The following is a 21599-nucleotide window of genomic DNA, read 5'->3' as shown; positions in this document are numbered from 1 at the left end:
GTTTTGCCATGATGGGTGACATAACTCTTTCCCCTCTTCCTATACTGGATTAGTAATGTTGAAGGATTTGGAGCAGCAGTTTGACAGAATGCTGCTGTGAGTATGGAGCTGCTGCTCTACCATGAGGAAACCAGGTTATGTGCAGGTTTTTTTAAAAAAAGTTTAAAATAAAAAAGTTCCTTACTTCTTAAGGTAAGTCTGATTGCCTACTTGTGAAGCAACACTTGCATTGTAGTTTTTGCCCAGCCAATGCTATGCTTCTCCCTTTTGAATGGGTCTGAGCATTTCACATATAGATTTTCCTATTTTACTTCATTTATAGCCTGCCTTTCTCCCTGATGGGTCCCAAAGCAGTTTATGTAATTTTCCTTTCCCATTTTATCCTCACAACAACCTTGCAAAGTAGGTTAGGTTGCATATGTGGCTGGCGCAAGGTCATCCAGTAAGTTTCCCTGGCAGAATGGGGATTTGAACATGGGTTTCCTAAATCCTAGATTAATACACGACACTAATTCTCAGGCTTTTCTAATCCAGATCATCCCCAGTATTCATCCATTGCTGGGGATTTATGTTTGTGTGAGAGGAAAGCAGGAAAATGTGAGAACCTTCGACTACCCCCCTTCATCTCACAAGAAGTTAGCAAGCAGGTGACGTAAGAGTTCTGCTCCTGCCATAGTACTTTCTCATGGAAGTCTCTCTCACAAAAAGCCAGTTACAAATCAGCTGAGATGGTACATGAAACACAGGACAGGGAAAGGCATAATTAACATGATCTTGTTTCTGCTGAATAGCAGGCTTAGTTTATCACGCAGAGACCCCTCCGTCTTGATTGGGTCATATATAAGGAGAGCAGGAAAAGAGAAGAAGAGTTTGGATTTATATCCCCCCTTTCTCTCCTGCAGGAGACTCAAAGGGGCTTACAATCTCCTTGCCCTTCCCCCCTCACAACAAACACCCTGTGAGGTAGGTGGGGCTGAGAGAGCTCCGAAAAGCTGTGACTAGCCCAAGGTCACCCAGCTGGCCTGTGTAGGAGTGCACAGGCTAATCTGAATCCCCCAGATAAACCTCCACAACTCAAGCGGCAGAGCTCGGAATCAAACCCAGTTCCTCCAGATAAGAGTGCACCTGCTCTTAGCCACTACACCACTGGCAAGGAAGCATGGTGCCAAGAGCCTCTTATTTCTAATAAGGAAGCCTACTGTCTCCTGTGTTGTGACACTGCAGAAGCCAAGAAAGAAAGCCCTGCAATGTTCTGTCATTTTATTGAGAGTTGGTAAAAGTGACATTTTGGGTCTCCCAGTACAGCTTGTAAAGGCTAGCATAAGTTCCAAACTAACCCCTGCAGTATGTGGGATGGAGCCCGTTCAGACTGTATGAACTGCAACACTTTTACAGCTGGTCTACAGCAGGTTTCAGGTGGCTCCCATTTTGGGGTCCTTGGCATTTCTTCCACTATGGACTTGCCTCCTTGCTCTTCACCAGCAGGCATAGGGAAACAAAGAGTATTGGCCCCAGTCGGCCATATTGCCATGGGTGGGTCCTGAGGCCACCTGTGTACTGTAGTCTGTGGAAAATGCAGAATAGGTTACAGCCCTGTATTGGGCAGGTGGAGGAACCATCCATTGGTTGAGGTTTTGATCAGGGGCGTAGGGGCTGTACACAGGCCTTCGGAGTCCAGGTTTTCCAGCAGGATCTACTGCTGTACCAACCATACCAGAATAATCTTGCGGAGGTGGAAAAGGGATGGAAAGCGGTGGCAGATTGGCCAAACCTTCTGAAACCTGTTTGGCATCCTGATCAGGAATCATGGCCATATCCAACGTGTGAGGTCTGGCCCGAAACTCATTGAGTGCTGGGATGTCCTGGAGAGGGGCTGGAGGTGGACTACTCCCCATCTCATGGGACCTAAATGGAAGAGGGGAAGGAAGATGAGATAAAGATAGTTTATTTCTTATTTTTATAGGATGAACAATGAAACTGAACTGTCCTCGGGGTACCCTTGAGGGCCAAGTTGCCTTGTTTCCAATCAGAGACATAATTAACTTCCTATGTCTGTTCTTCAAAACATGACACCTGGTTAGTACTCTAGACCAGTAGGCAAATGATGTCCCAGTAGGGTTTCCAAATAGCACCATTCCTTTCCCTCTGTACCCCGTCAGCTGCCAAGCCGGAGGCAGACCTTTGAGCCTGCTTGCCCCCTGCTTGGAGTGGGGGACCAGCTGAATGCGCCCCCACATGACACTTGGAAGTGGTGCCTGGGGCGTTATCCCCCTTTGTCCCCCTAGGCATGCCACTGAGGATGAGTGTCCTGTCGCCAGCTCTGTCCTGAACCCATGTTGCTCCATAAAGAGCACTCCTGCAAACAAATTCCAGACTCATGGGGTCATAGAAGCCTGTAGGGCAGTCGGTGGGCCTCTGCTCAGTATTTCTCCTGACGTGCGATGAGAGATTTTTTAATGAAAATTCATATCCACAAAGCAGGCTGGCCAAATCCTTGCAAGTCAACTACAGCGTTGATTTCATCCACCTCTTTCCCCTCCCCTCCCTCGCCCAGCAGCATCATGCTGATTTCTCGCCTGTATCCCTGGGAGGAAGATGGTGGTGTTGGCATATGCTGTTTTTGTGCAGGCGGTTCTGTGTGCTCCCCTGGAGCTGGAGATTGCGTAGAGATGGTGTGGCTGCTGTTTTGCTCTGAGACCCAGAAGGGGCAGCTGCTACTGACTGGCATGATGTGGCTCTCTTCCTTCACCACCATGTTTTCACTCCTTTCCAAGTCTGGAAGAGAAAGTGACAAAAAATGAGAGAGGACAGTAGGAGAGGAAGGAAACCAGTCTGTTTGCAGCACCAGTCACAGAGCCCTACACTATTTATTAACAATATATATCCTGCCTTTCCCATAGTCCCAAGAACAACGGAGTAGTAGTAGTAGTAGTAGTAGTAGTAGTAGTAGTAGTAGTAGTAGTAGTAGTAGTAGTAGTAGTAGTTTGGATTTATATCCCCCCATCTCTCCTGTAAGGAGACTCCAAGGGGCTTACAATCTCCTTTCCCTTCCCTCCTCACAAATACCCTGTGAGGTGGGTGGGGCTGAGACAGCTTCAAAGAACTATGACTAGCCCAAGGTCACCCAGCTGGCATGTACTGGAGTGCACAAGCTAATCTGATTCACCAGATAAGCCTCCACAGCTCAAGTGGCTAAGTGGGGAATCAAACCTGGTTCTCCAGATTAGAGTGCACCTGCTCTTAACCACTACTCCACACTGGCTCTCTCATCTGCTAAAGAAGAGCCCAGCAAACCTGTTTCTGCTGCTTTCCATCAGAAAGCCCAGACTGGACCAACCCTGCTAGAGTTCTGTGATTTCATAAATGCAGAAAAGAATCACCTGGAACAAAGATGGCAGCAGCTGGAGTCTCCACAACATTCACTTTTCTTACCCTGCTTTCTCCTCCTGCCCCACAACAATTTCCTAGCTCTTATGGCTGCAAAGATATATTTGGAAGTGTGCAGGCTGTGCCAGTTGAAATCTCAGAAATTGGGGGAGGGGAGGAGAGGAGTTAAATTACATTTCCAGTAGTTGGGAGTGTATCTTACTCAGTGTGCACGGATCCTGGTGAGCATCTGCACACTGAACAACAGACCCAAAATGAATTACACAAAATAGTGCATAGAATAAGAAACAAGAGGATTCCTAATCCAGATTTTCCTAGACATGAATCTGGATCATTTTGGCCGCTAGAAACAGTGTATCACTTTTGTCACAGACACAAAACTTGGAATGACTCCTATCATGAAGTCTTAGTATGGGTTATGGAGATAAACATTTGATTGACAGGGCTAATGAAGTTAACCCATCAGTGTACACAGTTTGGTTGGTCATCTTGGGCTCTCATGGTCACTCAGTGCCCCCTAGACTGGCTTTCTTGGCTCCTCCCACCCCAAAAGCACCTCTTGCTCTCATTTTTGCTGCTGGTAATGATTTTACGGTGCTTCCTTTGGAGCTCCGATCCTGCCCTGTTCCCAGTTAGGTCTACAAATACAAAATGGGATGGGTGCAAAAGCATGACTCATGGGCTTTAAAAAAACAACAACTGAGAAATATTATAGCTTTCATCTGTGTTAACAGATTACATTTTACAAACACAAATGTATTTGCAAGTTATATATTTATTTGCAAGGACAGACCGTAGCATAAGAATTGGCAGTCTTTACGTTGTTTAAGTAACTCAGAAGTGTGACGGTATTTGAGTAAGGAAATTATCACATCCATCTTTTCCCCGCCCTCTTCACATGTCGAGTCCTCAAAGAGGCCAGGCCAAGGCAGGATGAGACAAAAGGAACAGCAGCAATAAATTGGTTCTAAGCCAAGTTCCATGATATGTGATGGTTGGGCCAGAAGCCGTGGCAGGTGGGTGGTGGCAGGTTTCTCTTAGGACATGTGGCACATCTACCCAATGCCCAGAGAGGCAATGATAATATTACCCAGTTTGTCTACATCAGGTTTGGGTTCTTCCACAAGTGTTCTCTTCTGACCTTTCGCTGGACTATTCTTCTGGCCTCGCCCCTCCCTGAGGAAAAAACACCAAATGCTAGAAGTCTGTCAGGGCTTAGGTGTGGGTTGTGGACCTCCAAGGCCCCAATAGTGTAAGGGCAGCAGGAAGCAATCCAGGAGGCATGGCTGAGCATTTTCCGCCCAGGAGTTCATTTCCTACATCACTGTCTGCAATATTGTTATGCAGGAAAGAGGGTGGAAAATCTGCCACTTTTCAGCCAGCAAATGGGCATACTAGATCCTGAGACACAGCAGGCAGGGTTCCCCAAAAGGGGCCCAACAAGAGGCAAGATTTTGCCACCATAAAGCCTGTTGGCACTTACAGAGAATCCCCAAGGGAACAAACAGGAACTATACAACAGAATGGCTGCATGGTTTGAAAGGCCTGGAAAAGCCTCTTACCTGCGTGTGTTCCTCCCATGTTCTCGGAAGCCTTTTGCAAATGGATTGTTGTAGATCTTAAGTTTTGTAATCTCAAAAGAAAGAATAAGCCATTAGCAGGGAAACTGACCACCCTCCCTCCTCTCTCAATTTGTTTATATATGCTGGGAGCTCCTGCAAGAGGCCACCGTGGCCTATATGAATGCACCCATACACACCTTCTCATTTTGGTACGCAGTGACAGAGGTGAAAATTGTCTCTGGGAAGCTGAATGTCTGGAAGGGGCTCCAGTGGGCGCTGAAGGGGTCATCTGCCTGGATGACATGGAAGCGAGGCTTGTAGCGGTGCATTGAGTGAAGGACAGTCTGCAAGTGGAAGACAGAAGGCGCTGCACTCTGAGGGTGTCACCTAAGGATCACCTTCTGGGCTTGCACAACAGTCTTGCTCACTGGTAGGAAAAGTGCCCAAGGAGGCAAATGGGGCCTCCCCCTGCCCCTCCCTGGAAATGCTGCCAGAAGGTGCCAGCTCTCCCATTTTTGGAAGCCGAGCGGTGCTCACAGTTCCTCTTTGTTTAGCATTTACTATATCTGAGCAGGCAGAGACCTGGTCAATTGGATGAGGGAGGGGTGGGCCAGCTGAAAAAGCTATGGCACAGGGGCTCCAGAACCTCTGCTGGGCCAGTCTTGTCCTGTCAGTAGGGAAGCAAATACTTCAGAAGAAAGGACAAAGTGGTCCAGGACAAAGCTTTGACACAAAGGAAGCCTGAACACACAAAAAAGGCGAGCAGGTTACAGTGATTTGAAGAAGAAGAAGAGTTTGGATTTATATCCCCCCTTTCTCTCCTGCAGGAGACTCAAAGGGGCTTACAACCTCCTTGCCCTTCCCCCCTCACAACAAACACCCTGTGGGGTGGGTGGGACTGAGAGAGCTCAGAAGAGCTGTGACTAGCCCAAGGTCACCCAGCTGGCGTGTGTGGGAGTGTACAGGCTAATCTGAATTCCCCAGATAAGCCTCCACAGCTCAGGCGGCAGAGCTGGGAATCAAACCCGGTTCCTCCAGATTAGATACACGAGCTCTTAACCTCCTACACCACTGATTTGGGCAGAGCTTTGCTTGGGAAGGAGACCAATCAGGTCCAGGCCATGCAAAAAGTGGAGGAGGGAAGAGGAGGTTGAAGAGCCCCTATAAGCAATGGGGAGAAAAGCAAAAAAATCATGCATTGAGAAGGGAAAGAGACCTAAGGTCCTTCCTGGGGAATCTGCTGTGGAAGCAGCTGGAGCAGGACATTTTCTGGGGAGGAGGTCAGGGAGGCATGTTTAAGATTACTCCCAGTTATTCTCAGGAGGAGCATTCCCCAGTTAGCGTGGCCCAGCACCAATGACACTGCTGTTGTGATGAAAATGTAACTGCTTTTGGAAAGAAAAGGTGGCCTTAGATGCAGGATTTGGGGTGTCACGTTAGGCTGTGGAGAGGGCAAACAGTCACCCTCTCCTTTCCACTTCTCCGTGTCTTGTGCCCCCATCCCTCTGTGGCAGTAAGGAGGAGGACTGTGGGCTCTTCTGCCCAGGTCCCACCCCCTTCCACTTGACCTAAAATTTCACTCCAGACCTCAGCTTACGTGGCCTTGCTGGTCCAAGGTGTTGTTGGTCAGTTTGAGCTTCTGAAAGGAGACGGGTTCCTTCATCCAGTGACTGCCCAGGGCAGGAGAGTCGGGGTGCACGTACGTCCGACGAGGGAGCTGAGGTTCTGCTTTGCCAGCCACTTCCCACTGGTCCTTGTTCCACTGGGGGGGGGGGGGAGCACCAAGATGTGTTGCAAAGGATAGGGGTGCATATTTAATAGCTTGCTAAGTGATTCTAGGCCAGTGTTTATTTCCAGCCTGAGAAATAAATAAATTATATCATTGCAAGTCTTATGAGACCAAAATGACCACCTACAAACTAGTTTACTCATTGTATATCTTCATGAGTTGCAGTTTTAGTATCTCTGTATCATTTGCAGCGTTATTTGTTAACCCAGTTAGTATACAAACCTCCCCTGATAACAACTGATCACTAATTCCAATTGCTAGACCAAAAAGCTTGCAATAATTCGCCCAATAAGCTGAGCCCTCCATTGGATGGAGGCCAGTCGGATTCTCTGTTTTTCTGGTGGCTTATGGAATGATGGTCACCCAAATGGGAAAAGTATTTACCTTGTACCTGAAGTTGTCTACTGGCACAAAATCTACAAGCATCAGATATTTGGCATAAGGGATCAAGCCAGAGACTCTAACCTTGCACTGTGGAAACATTCGTCTGTGAAAGGGAACAAAGACAATGATAGAAGTATCAATATTATGCTTTTAAAAGGGACTCTAGATCCTGATGGGAACTTTCCTTTAGACAAATCAGCCAGGACTTTTCTTGCTATCTACCTTATTTTTTGACTCATTTAACTATACTTAAAAGAACAGTAGATGGCTGTTGTACACAGGTTTCAGGCTCTTAGAATAAGATTTCCAGTCCTCATGACTTCCAAGTGAGGTTCCAGTCCTCATGACTGTTAGAAGAATGCCTAATGAGATCTTGAAGAAGAAAAAAGTGCCCTGCTATTTGCTCTCTATCAACTATGGCAAACTTCCCTCCCAAAACTGTACAGAGAAAACAGTCTAACTTCAACAGTGAGATTACAGACCCACAGTTCCTCAGTCTACGGGGTGTGAGATTAAAATGCTAGTTCTCGGACTTCTTTGGACATCATCAGAACCACTTATCCCAAGAAAATGAAAATTATGTTTGTTTTTACTTCAGTTTAATCAAAGTCAGAAGTCATGTATTACCTTTGCTTAAGATATCAACCCAAATAATACAACATAGTGTGCAAGCTTTTGATTTCTCCAAAACTCTTCATCAAACTGAATGTTTCAAAAATGAAAGAAGAGAGATCTCTCAGGCTAAAACTGCTAAAAACTAAAGGGCCTCCTACTTTTGTCAGCATCCTACTAATATAAATACTATTACCTTTCCTCCCAGCCTTGTTACATTTGGCGTTAGAGACACATTTGATCAACTATTGGTTGTTACATTTGTCACTGGAGGACTTCCAAGTTTTGCATTTTGTTCCCAGTATGCAAAGGGTGCATCCTGATACCCTGTGTTAATTTAAGCCAGCATAGCATTCTACAGAGGTTGAAAAGGACACTGCCAGATCTTGGTCATTAAGAGATCTTTTTTCTACCCCCTCACTTCCTGTTTCTCCAGAGCAATTAAGAGTTCTACAAAACTAAAAAGTTTGCTCACTGTGTTGTTTTTGGATTCCACCTTAGACTGACATCGCTCCCTCAGTGCATATTCCCTTTTAATTTAATACTCTTTTTTGGTCATCTTAAGATGAAATGAGTTATTTTGAAAAGAGTTATCATCTTAAGGTAAAACAGCTTGTGTACATGCTCCTGAGTTTTTCCCCATTTGTTTTTATAGTGTAAACATTTACTTTTACAATGTTTACAGATTGTGAGTGTCTGAGGACTTTCCTTAATCAGTCTTTCTTTCTTTCTTTCTTTCTTTCTTTCTTTCTTTCTTTCTTTCTTTCTTTCTTTCTTTCTTTCTTTCTTTCTTTCTTTTTCTTTCTTTCTTTCTTTCTTTCTTTCTTTCTTTCTTTCTTTCTTTTTCCTTTCCTTTTCCTTTTCCCTGGATGACTTAGTCTTTATTTTCTTTGGGCTTTGTTGTTGCTGTAGTTATTGTACTGGAAGTTTATTTATTATTTCAATTGTGCTTTTCCATTCAAGAGGTTCTTATGTTTGTATTTTAATTATACTTTGAAAATACATTTTCCTGGCATTTGATTAGGCACTGGCTTTGTATCTTTACGTATATACATAAGACACAATCTTTAAAATGACATTCAGTAGAACCTGAAATTCTGAATTCATAATTGAGCGTATGTAATAAAAAATGATTAATATTAAGAAATGACCAAAGGATAATGTTACTCCCCAACAAGGACGATTTGGTTTAAGATGTAAAGAGAAGAGCATTGTCATCCCTGAGAGGTTTCCCAGCTTTCTATCATTGTCAAGAGTTGGCTCACCGTCCAGATTTTGTGATAATCATCTCAGTTCCCACTTGGTGAAACTTGTTCCAGAGGTCTCGATCCTCGAGAGTGACCATAATGGAGCTGTGATGAGAAGCTGAAGGAAGGCGTTCCAAGTGAGGGACTGCTTTAGTTTCTGATGGAAGAAAATGAAGGATACTAGAAGGCACTGAGAATCTTTTCTTGCAAAGGTTGCCAAATGGTCTGGCAAGGAGATGGGTCAAGCAGAGGCAGAAGCAACCCCAATATGTCCCCTCTCTTTCCTCCAGCACAGTTGCGAAAGCCTTTGAAGCAGAATAAATCATTTGGGGGGGGGGTCACACCTCAACCACTTTGACATTTGGCTGTTGCTGAGCACGTCTCTCCTCAACAGGTCTTAGAGCTGTGATGGGACAGGCATTCCGATCTCTTATTAGGAGCAGCAGTGGCGTAGGAGGTTAAGAGCTCATGTATCTAATCTGGAGGAACCGGGTTTGATTCCCAGCTCTGCCGCCTGAGCTGTGGAGGCTTATCTGGGGAATTCAGATTAGCCTGTACACTCCCACACACGCCAGCTGGGTGACCTTGGGCTAGTCACAGCTCTTCTGAGCTCTCTCAGTCCCACCCACCCCACAGGGTGTTTGTTGTGAGGGGGGAAGGGCAAGGAGGTTGTAAGCCCCTTTGAGTCTCCTGCAGGAGAGAAAGGGGGGATATAAATCCAAACTCTTATTATTATTATTAGCAGTGTAATTTCAGTGACTAGAATCAAGAATGCTGCAGGTTCCTGTGCCTGATATTTTGCCCCATGTTTCTGTTTCAGATGCTGTTCAGACAAGCAATCAAGAGGAACCCCTGTTGTTTAAAGCCAGGGGTGCAAACTGAAATTTACAAAAGATGCCTGCACAGCAAAAAAGATTACAACAGCCATTCAGCGCAGCAGAACAGCAATCGTTCTGCTTCACAAAAAGCAAAATAGTTGGGGTCCTCTGTGACCATAAATTTAATGATATGGTTTTGCTGCTTACCTTATCTGATTAATGCTAATAATAACAACAGCAGACAATTCACAAGCTTCTCTTGTGAACAATAAAGAGCAAAAGCCATTCCCCCATTTCAAAGAAGCATCCAGGGGGATGGCCCACTGATTCCACAGCACATCCTCTAAGAAGTCTGTTGCCACAGGATTAGAAGACGTCGGTTCTTTTGTGGCTTTGCACTTTCAAGATCTGCTTTGAATCAGCATTAGTGAAAAATGTCAGAAGCTACTCCCGGTTTGCTAGCTTAGGCTTTATTAACATATCTTTACTAGACTAGGCTTCATATCCTCTAGCAGGGACTTGAAAGCACAGAGCAGTCACAAGTTGGGGTGACATTTGGGTGAAGGTTACCATGTTAAAAGTAGATTCAAGAATTTAAAAGCATGTGGGCCTTTACAAAAAAAGGAAGAAAAGGGTGGAGGGGATGCACTAACCTAGGGGTGTCCTACTTTGGTGCTTCAGATGTTCATGGACTACAATTCCCATCAGCCCTTGATGGGAATAGTAGTCTGATGGGAATTGTAGACTGATGGGAATTGTAGTCCATGAACATCTGAAGTGCCAGAGTTGGACACCCTTGCACTAACCAGTCCAGTATATATCAGTCTTTTCTCAGTGCAACAGAACTTTAGTTCCTATCGATTCATATAACAGTATTTAAACATCATATTTTAAAGCAAAATATAACAGCAGCCAAGTGGCAAGTTAAAGGCTAACAAAACACATTCTGGTCATTAAAGTGCCATGGGACAGGTGTTTTATTTCGCTGCTACAGGCAAATATGGCTTCCCATCTGGATTATTTGGAAAGCAGATAGAACCAAATGTTGAAACATTTCTTGATTTCTTAGTTCTTAGAGTGGGTTTTCAACAAATGCATTATGCGTACGCAGGATGGAAGGATGGTCTTGAAAGACTCTTTCCCATATGCCTCCCTTTTTCGTGACATGAAATTTAATGAAAATATATTAAAAATAAATCTGCTGGGTTTAGAAAAGGCTCTCACTTGCCTGCACTCTTGGATATGTGCAATTGTGGAAAATGACCGAAGCAAAGCAGCACATGGGACATGGCCTTTAGGAAGCTTCCCCCATGGCTACCTTGCTTTACTTCCAGTTGACCAAGTTGATGACTGCTGAACTATAGCTGGGCCCAGTGCCCGACTCTTGTCTGTGTAAAGGGGCTCCCAGTTAATACTGTTCATCCTGTCCACAGAAAGAGACATCCACACATTGCTGTCTTGCTCTGCTCTCCACTCAAAGGCATCCTTCATATCAGCTGGGCACAAACAGAGTGCACCAAAGTACCCAAATCACAGGTCAACCCCCGCCCCCCAAAACTAATGGACGGATTATTGGGTCAATTTGGTTGGGTCAAGCGGTTCTAAAATCATGGTGCTCACATTTCGCTAGAGAAAGCTGGGTGTACATCAAGCAGTAAATATTCCAAGTAAACCACTGCTAAAGGGAAAGCTAGTTCAGCTCCTCAAGGAGTTGGGATGGGAGGAGAGCAAGTGTTTCTGCTCTCCAGTGCAGAATAAAATGAGATCTTGTGATTTACAAGGATAAGAGAGCCTCAAATTCAATGCCTGGGGGCAGGGGAGGCTGAACTCAGTGGAGATGCTCACCGAAGTGCATAGGAGTATATCACGGCTAGGGAAGGGAAGCCAACTCCTGAGGAGATGGACTATGTGAATGCAGAACACTCTCCAGTCTGTGGGGCATGGAGAAAGTGTGTGCTGCCTTTTACCTCTTCAAGACCAGCAGGGTTCTATTCCAGCAAGAGCGCCCACTGAAAAAGGAAAGTTATTTCAGGGCTCCATTTATTTAGTACATTTTTAAAAATCTTACTTTCCTTCAAGGAGGTCAGGGTGGCATACATGGATCTCTCCTCTCCTTTTCCATTTTCACCCTCCAAACTGAGAAACTAACTTGACCAACAGGTTACCCAGCAAATTTAATGGCAGAATGTAAATTTGAACCCACAACCAATCTATAGTGACTCCCATTCATGGCAGTGAAGTTCTTGCACAGAACTTTCCACTGGAATTGACCCCTCTGTACATCAACTACCCATCCTACAGAAAAGGAGACACAGCATCCCTTTGCATCATCTTAAAGTTAAGAAGAAGAAAAGCTACCTACCAGATAAATCTTGCATTTTCCCAGAATGACTGATCCACCACAACCCTCAGTACAAGGAAGGAACAAACATCCCACGCCGCCAAGCACAGTGGCAGAAGGAATCTTGCTGGGTTCCCAGAGACATCCAGAGCTTTGGGACAGGTCTCAACACAACTCAGCTTCGACCCAAGGTGAGTTTCTGGTTTATTAAGCCTAACCGGCAGGGAGGAGCTTCTCCCCAGCCAGGCCTGCCCCCACCCCTTGCAGTCTTTTGATGTCCAAAAGGGACAAAGAGAGGAAGGATCTGCAGTCGGCAACACTGAGTGGGGGGACTCAGAAAGAATTAACATGGCTTTGACATACAGGAAACCCCAGAGGGGAAATAAATGTACCTCGATTTACTGCTAATGCACTTTTAAACAAATAAAAGACCAGCTTGATGCAGGAGGACCTCAAAGGCAATACAGTGACCAGAAAGACCAAAAACATTATCTTCCCTTCTCCTGCCACCTTTCACTTTTGGATTTTGTTTACAGAGATGCCATTTTCTGCAACTTCTATCTCCTCAACATGAACACTTTTCCCCCTTAGGGACAGTCAGGTATTAAAAGGTGGTGTTTTTTTAAAGACTGTTTCCTATGTGACAAAATAGCTTCCACTACTCCACATAAATGCCCATGGTCAAATATTATGTTAGGGTCCACAGAACAGCAAACAGTTGTCAGTTGTGCAGGTGAGCAGGGTGACATCACCTTCCCCACACAATGGGGTATTGTCTTCATCTCCAACTTGCTAATATCTGTGGGAGACTGGGTGATTTCCTCTGGGTTACCCACTAAAGAACTGAGAAAGGTAGCATCAGGTGGATATACGCCTGCAGTTGTACCAACCATTCCTCTGTGGACAAATGTTAAGAAAGCAGAAGTGCAGCCTCCCTTGACAATCCATTTGTCATTCCATACATGTTCTCTTCTTCTTCCAGGGCCCAGGAAACAGGACATGGGGAATGTACTCATTGTAGCTGACAACAGGTCTGTGGAGCAGGTTCACCTGAGATTACTCAGTGAGCGTCATAGCTGAGTGAGGATTTTAGTAGATCTCCCTTGTCCAAGTTCAACACCAGCCACTGCATCGCACTGGCTCTATTATCAGTCTGAGCATCAGGTGGATAGCTGTATTAGTTTTGCAGCCCTCCAGATGTTATGGACTACAGTTCCCATCATCCCCTGCCAGCATCATGCTGGCATCACTGAATTTGTGAATCGTGATCTATGAGCCAAGACATGCCAAGGATGTCTTGCATCATGCTGGCAGGGAATAATGGGAACTGTAGTCCATAACATCTGGAGGGCTGCGGGTTTGACACCTGTGCATGACTAGCAGAACAAAATTATAGTCCAGTACAAAATTTCCCAGGATGTAAGTTTTCATGAGTCACAGCCCACTTTGTCAGATAGTTGGTTTGTGCTGGAAATGTTAGTTAGTCTCTATGATGCTACTTGAATATCAATTCTAGCATTTAAGGGCTAGCCTACGGTGGATTCTGGAATACCGTGTTTGAAATTCTACTAGATGTATAATTTGGCACAAAAAACAGCTTGGAGGGACTCTGGATCAGGGTTGTGATGGTGGGGAAGGAGGGGTTAACTCTCCCCTCTTCTTGTGCCCCAAATGCTTTGTGCTTTTGGAGGGGAAAAAGCAGGCATTACAGGGAATAATGTCAGAGGAAGAGCTGGGATTGCAATCCTCCAGGTGTGGCCTGGAGATCTCCTGGAATTACAACTGATCCCCAGACAAGCATGTATAGTGATTAAAGTATTGGACTAGGTTCAAATCCCGACTGTGCCATGGAAGACTGCTGGTGGACCTTAGGCCAAGGGCACACTCTCACCCTAACCTACCCCACAGAATTGTTATGTGATAAAAATGGAGGAGAGTAGAATAGGGAAAGCTACTATGAGTCCCTATTTGGGAAAAAAGACAGGATATGAATGAATGAACGATTTAAGAAATCCAGAAGGCTGTCTCAGGATGCCATCCTCCAGGTACAGCCTGGAGATTTCCCAGAATTACTATTGATCCTCAAACCACAGAGATCCATTCCTTGGCGCAAAAGGATATTTTGGAAGATGGACTCTGCTGCATCACACCCTGCTTAGGTATTTCCCTCCTCAAACCATGCCCTCACCGGACTCCACGCCCAAATCTCCAGGGACTGCCCAACCTTGAGTTGGCAACCCTAGAGGTAACTGTGTCGCAGCACCTTAAAGACTACGTTTCTTCAGATGTTATGTATGGGTCCTAACTATGCAGCTGTTTAATAGGGGAGGTTTGAAAATAAACAAAATAGGCCATGAAATGCAGGAAGTACATAGTGAAATGTAGTTATGTAAAATTAAAATCTTAATCAGTAAAAATACAGGGACCATTCTCTAAATATGCTAAGTAATAATTGGGTACAATCCCTGGTTTTGTTAAAATAAAGTTACAGCGATTTAAACATTTTAAATCCTGGTTCAATCCAGGGATTTTATACTAATTCCACCCCACCCAGACTGAATTGGGATCTAGCATTTTCAGCTCTATTGCATTTTTGGGGAATTGTAGTCCATAACATCTGGAGTGCCAAAGGTTCGCCACTATTGCATTTTTGGGGTGAACCAACTGGAGGGTCATTTTTTTTTCTGGAGCAATAATATAGAAACACTTAAAATAAGAAAAAGGAGTTCGTTAAAGTGTTGTTTGCTTTTCTGTTAGGTACAGAGCAAAACTTTTCTTTGACCCAGACAAAAGCTACTATATGGGATCAAGTGGCCAAGTTAGGTATTTCCCTCCCTCAAACCATGCTCTCACTAGACTCCACGCCCACATCTCCAGGAACTGCCCAACCTTGAGTTGGCAACCCCAGAGGTAGACAATGCAGCACTGACTAAGATGGGTGTTCGGGGTCTTGACAGGCAGACCTAGAACAGATCCGGGGAAGAAGTGGGAAGGCATCCCTGGAGCCAGTGACAGTTCCTGGGAATCAAGGGGGATGGGAGTTGTCCAGACCATCCGGTCTCCAGGAAAGCCATCTCTGCTTTAACTGTGGGACAGTCTGAGGGGCATTTGCAAATGAAGGGAAGGCGGGTTTGCTGCCCTCCCTTCCTGGCTAGTTAGCAGTATTGAGACAAGACAGGAAACACTTAACAGTCGCTTGACACCCCCGGGAGGGTCTGTGAAGATAAATGCAAACTACAGAATTCCCACCCACCCCCCTTCTATCAAGGGACCCCTGACTCTAACACCGGGTTGGCTGTCCCTCAGTGTTAAAAACAGCCATGTTGTGCCTTTTATTAAGACTAGTGAAATGAAAGGAAAACATATAGTGAGTTTTCTGTAAAACTCTCCATCAGACGGAATGCTTAAAAGGTGAGTGTATTTGTCTGTGTCCGTGTGTGCAGACGCTGCAGACCAACACTCCTGAGAGGCCCCTTGCCTGCTCTTAGTTGGAGAGTCCTGCTGCGTAGGGATGCATTTGTTTCAGGCACCCGTGGCCTTGTGGGGAAAAAAGGTGAGAGTCAAAACAGCCTCTCTTGTGAATACAAAAGCCAATGGTTAAGGATCTCCTCCAGGTGCTTTGCCCTTTCTCCCTGTAATTATTAAGTGGTGAGAGGAGGCTGTGCCCAGTGGCCCTGTCTGTTTTTTGAGAATGAAGACAGACGTGGGGGATAGGGTTGCCAGCTCGCGGTTGGGAAATACCTGGAGGTTTGGAGGGGTGGGCTGAGGAGGGCAGGGCTTGGGGAGAGGAGGGATTTTAATGGGTTATAATGCCATAGAGTCCACCTTCCAAGCAGGTATTAGCTTCAAGTGAACTGGTTGCAATAAGAGCTCTCTAGCCAACACCTACAAGTTGAGGGGCTTGGAGTCATGAGCTTTTGCTCCAAAACGAGGTTTATATAGAAAGTACTGGCTAATAAGGCTGGGATCCTGCAATAGCTCAATTCTCCTCCGATGCAGATGCCTTCATCTGGCAGAACCTTCTGCTGTACCTTGCAGCAATGTGAACGCACCTCCTCGGACTCTGCAGCCCCTGTCTCCTTTAGGTAGCTGGCTGGTTGCTGGGCTCTTCTGAGATTTCTGAATGCTCTCCCAGCTGCATGACATCAGGCTCTGCCTGAGCTTGCTAAGAAGGGCATGGAACTGGCTCTACTGCCTGTATTTTCTCATGAGGAACCAGCTCTGAATTCAGTGTCTTCATGCTCTACATCAGAGTCCTCAGTGCAAGGGTCTGGCTCATGACATCTTGCCCTCACTGCTGCTTAAAACTGGAGGCTGTGTTATGCTTAGCTTTGCCAAAGGGATGCCCACTCATCTGTTATGCTTGGCCTTCCCCAAAGAACCTGATTTTTCTTGGGAAAGGGCGCATCAAGTATCATCAAGCTGCTTCTGACTTATGAATCAATGAGCTCCAAAATGTCCTCTCATTTACAGCCTTGCTCAGGTTATGCAAACTGAGGGCCTTGGCTTCCTGCATTGAGTCAGTCCATCTCATGGTGGGTATGCCTCTTTTCCTACGGTGTTCAATATTTCCTAGCGTTATTGTTTTAGTCAATGTGTAGCTTCAGTTAAGTCATTTTAGCTTCTAGCAGTTTAATTACCAAATAAAGCTTTTCTTGGGCTATACTTTATCAAGCTGCAAAGGAGTGTGAGGTGTGTTGGGTGTTTCACATGTCAAAGTTTATGTGTGCTGTATTTTAAAAAGTGTCTTGGAGAAGTCTAGACTGAAAAGCTTTCTCCTTGAGCTGGGTTTGTACGCGTGCCGAGGGGTTGAGAGAATATTAAACATTATAGATAGATACAATAATGTAAAACTGTAATTATTCATTGACAGTCTATAGAGGTGAGCATAACTTTTCTATCATTTATATATATAAAAATCTATCAGTGCATTTTTCTGCTGACAGGTAATCTCCCTGGACCGATTGCTTTGAAATTTTCACACAACGTCGCATTTGCGTGCGGCCAGGTTCCATACTGTTTCCACACTTCCTGTTGTGTACAAGTCACAAACTGTGCCCATTATTGTGTACATGCCACACCTGTAACAGCTGGAACCACAGTTCGATTCTGCAACAGCACCATCTGCTGGCCATGAAAGCAACACCCTCTGATACAAGGGAAACAGCCATGCCTTCCTTGAAAACCAGTGCCATCTGGAGTGAAACGGATGGGGTCCGCCATCTGGACATGGCCCACCCACCCTAGCGGAGGAAGGGAAAGGTGAGGGAGGATCTGGGGGCTTGCTGGACCAAATGCTCTGAAATTTAAACACAACGTAGCTCACGCCTCCCAGCGTGTTTTCAGCTATGTAATTCGCCTGCAGGGGAAGGGAGTGAAAGGGACAGGCCCAGCCACCTGGACATGGCCCACTCACCCTAGCAGAGGAAGGGGAATGTTAGGGAGGGATGGGGCGGAGTGCCATGCAAGGGAACGGGAGAGAGGAAGGGGAGCGAGGGGCCCCTTGCCCCTCACCTCCCTTGCAAGCATTGTGCAATGGCACATGTTCGAACTGTTCGCTTCCCCTTTTCTTTCTTTTCCACTTCACCAGACTGAGCCACAGCAACACGTGGCCGGGCCCGCTAGTTTAAAATAGTTGTTGATGATATATGTTGACTGTATACATATAAAGAACAATGTGTATATGATATATGGGGGTGTTATTTTGTACTTTTGCCCCTCCTTCAAAAAAAAAAGTAGATCTGGCCAAGTCTTACAACCTCAGGTCACTACTCATCCTATTCTTCATTTCCCTCTTGGCCTCACAAACCACTTCTGAGAGACTTGCAAACCCACATTTAGAACCTTTTCTTCATACTGCTCTTGGCTAGTATAGTAGCTTTCCCCCTAACTGCAGGGCAAGCAGTATCCAACCCAAAATGAGTCTTGTACTGTTATGTTCTTGCGGGGGAGGTGGGGGGGCAAGGTTGTGGGTGGAAGGGAGAATATTTCACAGATTTTGAAATACTCCTGAGGGACCACAGCAGTGTTAAGAAAGGAACCATCCCATTAACAGTGACTACAAATTGTCCAGGGTCTCTGAAGGCTATTTCACTTTCACTCGAAGGAGTTTATTGGTAGCTTTTCTCTCCCCTCTCAAAGAGCTTCTGAATAGCTCTCAGGGGAAAGCAGGGAAGACACTTCAATAGAATCCTTTCCTGATATTGTTTTTCCTTCCCTGAGCCATGAGACAGACATGCAGTTCCTTTTGGAAGGGAGAGATACAAGATACAGTATATATGGTTTCCTGTGAGGACCACTGGATGTCTTGAACCAATTGCTTCAAGAAATGATTCTACCTCCTTTATAAGTCAGCACTGGGTTTAATCTTAATGCATCTGTTCACAGATCTCCCTGAATGACTGGTGATCATCTGGAATACTTTCTGATGGACTACCCATTCCCCAACACCAGTGGTATTCTGTCACACTGTGTCTAGATCAGGGGTCTGCAACCTGCAGCTCTTCAGATGTTCATGGACATGGTGGCATGGGCTGATGGGAATTGTAGTCCATGAGCATCTGGAGAGCCGCAGGTTGCAGACCCCTGGTCTAGATATTTTAAACCTCCTGGACACATCCTACTGTGAGGAACAGCAACTGAGCTTCTGCTCATGGCGTGAGAAGGCTCATCTCTGCTTAGAGAAAGTACTTCGCCACTGCTGGGTAACTGATGTGGACTTTGCCTGTATCAGGGGTACCAACTTTGTTGAGCCTGTGGGCATTTTTGGAATTTTCACAAAGGGCAGTGAGCAGCACTATAAACTGGCTATAATTGGGGCTGGAAACAATCTCAAAATGTTGAAAAGTTCTAAACCTGTTTTTTCACATGAATGTATCTGTGTTCTTTGCAGTATCTGTGTGGGATCTTGAGTCGTTTCCTAGGGAAATCTTGCACTTGTGTTTCTGAGTTAGTTGGATGTTGAGATTAAAATGTCGAACTATCCATCCTGGCAGTTGCCTGCCAAACAACAGGCTGCCTGAGGGCATCAAGAAAACTGCAACCTCACTTATACAGGATCTCCTATACTGCGAGTCTGCTGGGATTGGTTCCTGCATTCTTGCATCATGGTTTGATCTGGCCTCAGGAGGGTGCTAAGGAGCTGCTGTGATTCCAGGCTTGTAACTTGTATGCACGTTGAGTAAGATGCCGTCATGTCCAGATGGAGTCCATTTATGCAGATGTGGAGCCCTCACTGGCATGCAGTTCTGTGGTTATGGAGTAGCAGCAGAGTTGTCAAGGTGTTGGGCAGTGTTGCTATGTCACTGTTTGCTTAAAGTAGTACTATTTTGTTGCACATGGGGATTCCATTAAATTGCACTGCTATTGCAGCAAGACCCTTAAGATTGTCAAAGGCTTTCACGGCTGGATTCAACTGGTGGTTGCGGGTTTTCCGGACTGTGTGGCCGTGGTCTGGGAGATCTTGTTCCTAACGTTTCACCTGCATCTGTGGCTGGCATCTGCAGAGGTGTATCACAGAAAGAAGTCCCACAACAACCACCCATAAGATTGTTTGGTGCAGATGCTGGACCAATTCTTGCATACCAAAAGGGGTGGGAGGTAAACAGTCTCTCACCATGTCTTCATGTGCACTAGAACCCAGGGGGATACAATAGCTTGTAAAACATAGTGTTGCAAGATATTTGCCTTATCAATGTGAATGGATTGATCCTGTAGTAATTCCAGTGGAGCAACTATGTTAGTCAGCTGTAGCAAAACAGAGGTGCAGTAACACATTAAAGACTAACATTTATTATTGCGAGCTTTCAGAAACATTACCTGGCCAAGCATAATTATTCTTTACAAAATAGCCATGGTTAATTGATTTATCTATGTGTTTTATACATGGGAGTTTGTATGTGGATACTCAATGTATATATTTTAAAGTATTGTAACGGGTTTAGTTAATTGATAAATGTTTTTCTTTTTTACTGTAATTAATAATGCCAATAAAGGCTTCTGTCAAGACTAACATTTATTCCTGTATGAGCTTGTGTGAGACATGGTGAATTCTATCTCACAAAAACTCATGCTGGAATAAATATTAGTCTTTAAGGTGCCACTAAACTTCTGTTTTGTTTTGATCTTGTGGCCATGCCTAGTAGGAGCCAGGGCCTCTGAAGAGTATGTTAATTCTTTTTAAGGACTGTGGATGTTTTTCTCAGCAGGAGATAGCTGTTAGGAAATGGTTTCTCAGTGGTCTAGTTCAAGGCCCATCAGAGCTTGAGGAAGAAAACCCTTCTCAGACTGGAGGGAGGCGAAAGGGGGATGTTTGTGTAAGGAAGAAAACAGCTTGAGTCTGGACTAAGACTGAGAAGCAGACAGATACTGCTGAGGCACCATGCAGAACCTTTCTCTTTCTGGCAACCTGCTGTGGGGTCAGGGATCTCCTGGCCAGTAGGACTGCCTCCTTACCTCCACCTGTGCTGCTCTTCTATATACTTGTAAATGAAGCAAATCTTCTTTCAAGCTCTCTCTCCTCCAGAAGGCACCAAGCTAGGAAGTGCTGGTCCTGGGAAGGAAGGGAGACTCAAGATTGTTGCTTGCTGTGATTACCAGAACAGTGTAGTGGGTGAAGTGTCTGAAAAGGGACTTGGTAAAGTTGATTCAGATCCCCACTCTGCTATGGAAGCTTGGTGGGTGATCTTGGGCAGGTCCCGCTGTCTTAGCCTGACCAACCTCAAGAGTGGCTGTTGCAAGGGTGAAACGCAGGGGAAACCTTTATAGGTCTCCACAGGAGGGGGAAGGAGCAGGCAATAATAAAAAAAACCCAGATACCAACACTCTGGATTCTCTAACATTGTTATTTTACTGCCAGACCTCCTTAGATTCCTATTTATTAATTTTATTAAAAATACTTGCATGCTGCCTTTCTACTCAAGATCCCCAAGGTGTCAAACAATTAAGATAACGTATTGTCGAAGGCTTTCACGGCCGGAATCACTTGGGCGCTGTGTGGTTTCCGGGCTGTATGGCCGTGTTCTAGCAGCATTCTCTCCTGACGTTTCGCCTGCATCTGTGGCTGGCATCTTCAGAGGATCCTCTGAAGATGCCAGCCACAGATGCAGGCAAAACGTCAGGAGAGAATGCTGCTAGAACACGGCCATACAGCCCGGAAACCACACAGCGCCCAAATCAAGATAACATTTAAAATAACAGATACAAATGTATCTGTTTTGATCTTTTGATATAGCATATAAAAGGTTATAGCATATAAACACAGCAATGCACAATGAGAAGCCCAGCCCTCTTCTTTCCCAGCAAGACTCAGCAACTTTGTCTGGCTTGCAGCAGTCTTCATCCCTCACCTTCTAGGGCAGAATTCCATTCCACCTTTTATCCGTTTCTCAAGTCTCCCAAAAGCTTGACCCATAGGTGGGGACTAGGGACCAGCTGTGACCCTTTAGCCTCCTGATTCCC

General features: G+C 45.3%; 1 protein-coding gene across 2 annotated transcripts; it reads right to left on the bottom strand.

The window, feature by feature from the left end:
• Positions 1 to 1246: 1246 nt before the first annotated feature.
• On the bottom strand, positions 1247 to 20852 carry LOC125442565 (T-box-containing protein TBX6L-like). 2 transcript variants are annotated; one of them, XM_048514000.1, is made up of 9 exons: positions 12162 to 12301; positions 9000 to 9138; positions 7123 to 7225; positions 6547 to 6711; positions 5147 to 5293; positions 4950 to 5020; positions 4478 to 4563; positions 2577 to 2775; positions 1247 to 1905 (listed from the first exon to the last, which is right to left on the bottom strand). In XM_048514000.1, exons 1-9 carry the CDS (start codon positions 12175 to 12177, stop codon positions 1476 to 1478), a joined length of 1356 nt encoding a protein of 451 aa, XP_048369957.1. In that variant the 5' UTR covers positions 12178 to 12301; the 3' UTR covers positions 1247 to 1475. The 2 variants fall into 2 exon arrangements, with proteins under 2 accessions (XP_048369957.1, XP_048369958.1); XM_048514001.1 differs by lacking the exons at positions 9000 to 9138; positions 12162 to 12301 and adding an exon at positions 20595 to 20852.
• Between the last annotated feature and the right edge of the window lie 747 nt (positions 20853 to 21599).

Source organism: Sphaerodactylus townsendi, linkage group LG13 (genome assembly GCF_021028975.2).
Source record: "Sphaerodactylus townsendi isolate TG3544 linkage group LG13, MPM_Stown_v2.3, whole genome shotgun sequence".
Taxonomy (NCBI): Eukaryota; Metazoa; Chordata; class Lepidosauria; order Squamata; family Sphaerodactylidae; genus Sphaerodactylus; species Sphaerodactylus townsendi.
Note: the sequence above shows the minus strand (reverse complement) of the source record. Positions and strands in the feature narration are given on the sequence as shown.

What these genes read in the sequence shown, in the direction of transcription:
- LOC125442565 (XM_048514000.1), bottom strand. An exon ending in CATGGGAGGAACACACGCAG is followed by an intron (nt 4,564 to 4,949) that starts GTAAGAGGCTTT and finishes TTTTTTCCTCAG; the next exon opens with GGAGGGGCGAGGCCAGAAGA. An exon ending in ACCTGATGTAGACAAACTGG is followed by an intron (nt 2,776 to 4,477) that starts GTAATATTATCA and finishes TTTCTCTTCCAG; the next exon opens with ACTTGGAAAGGAGTGAAAAC.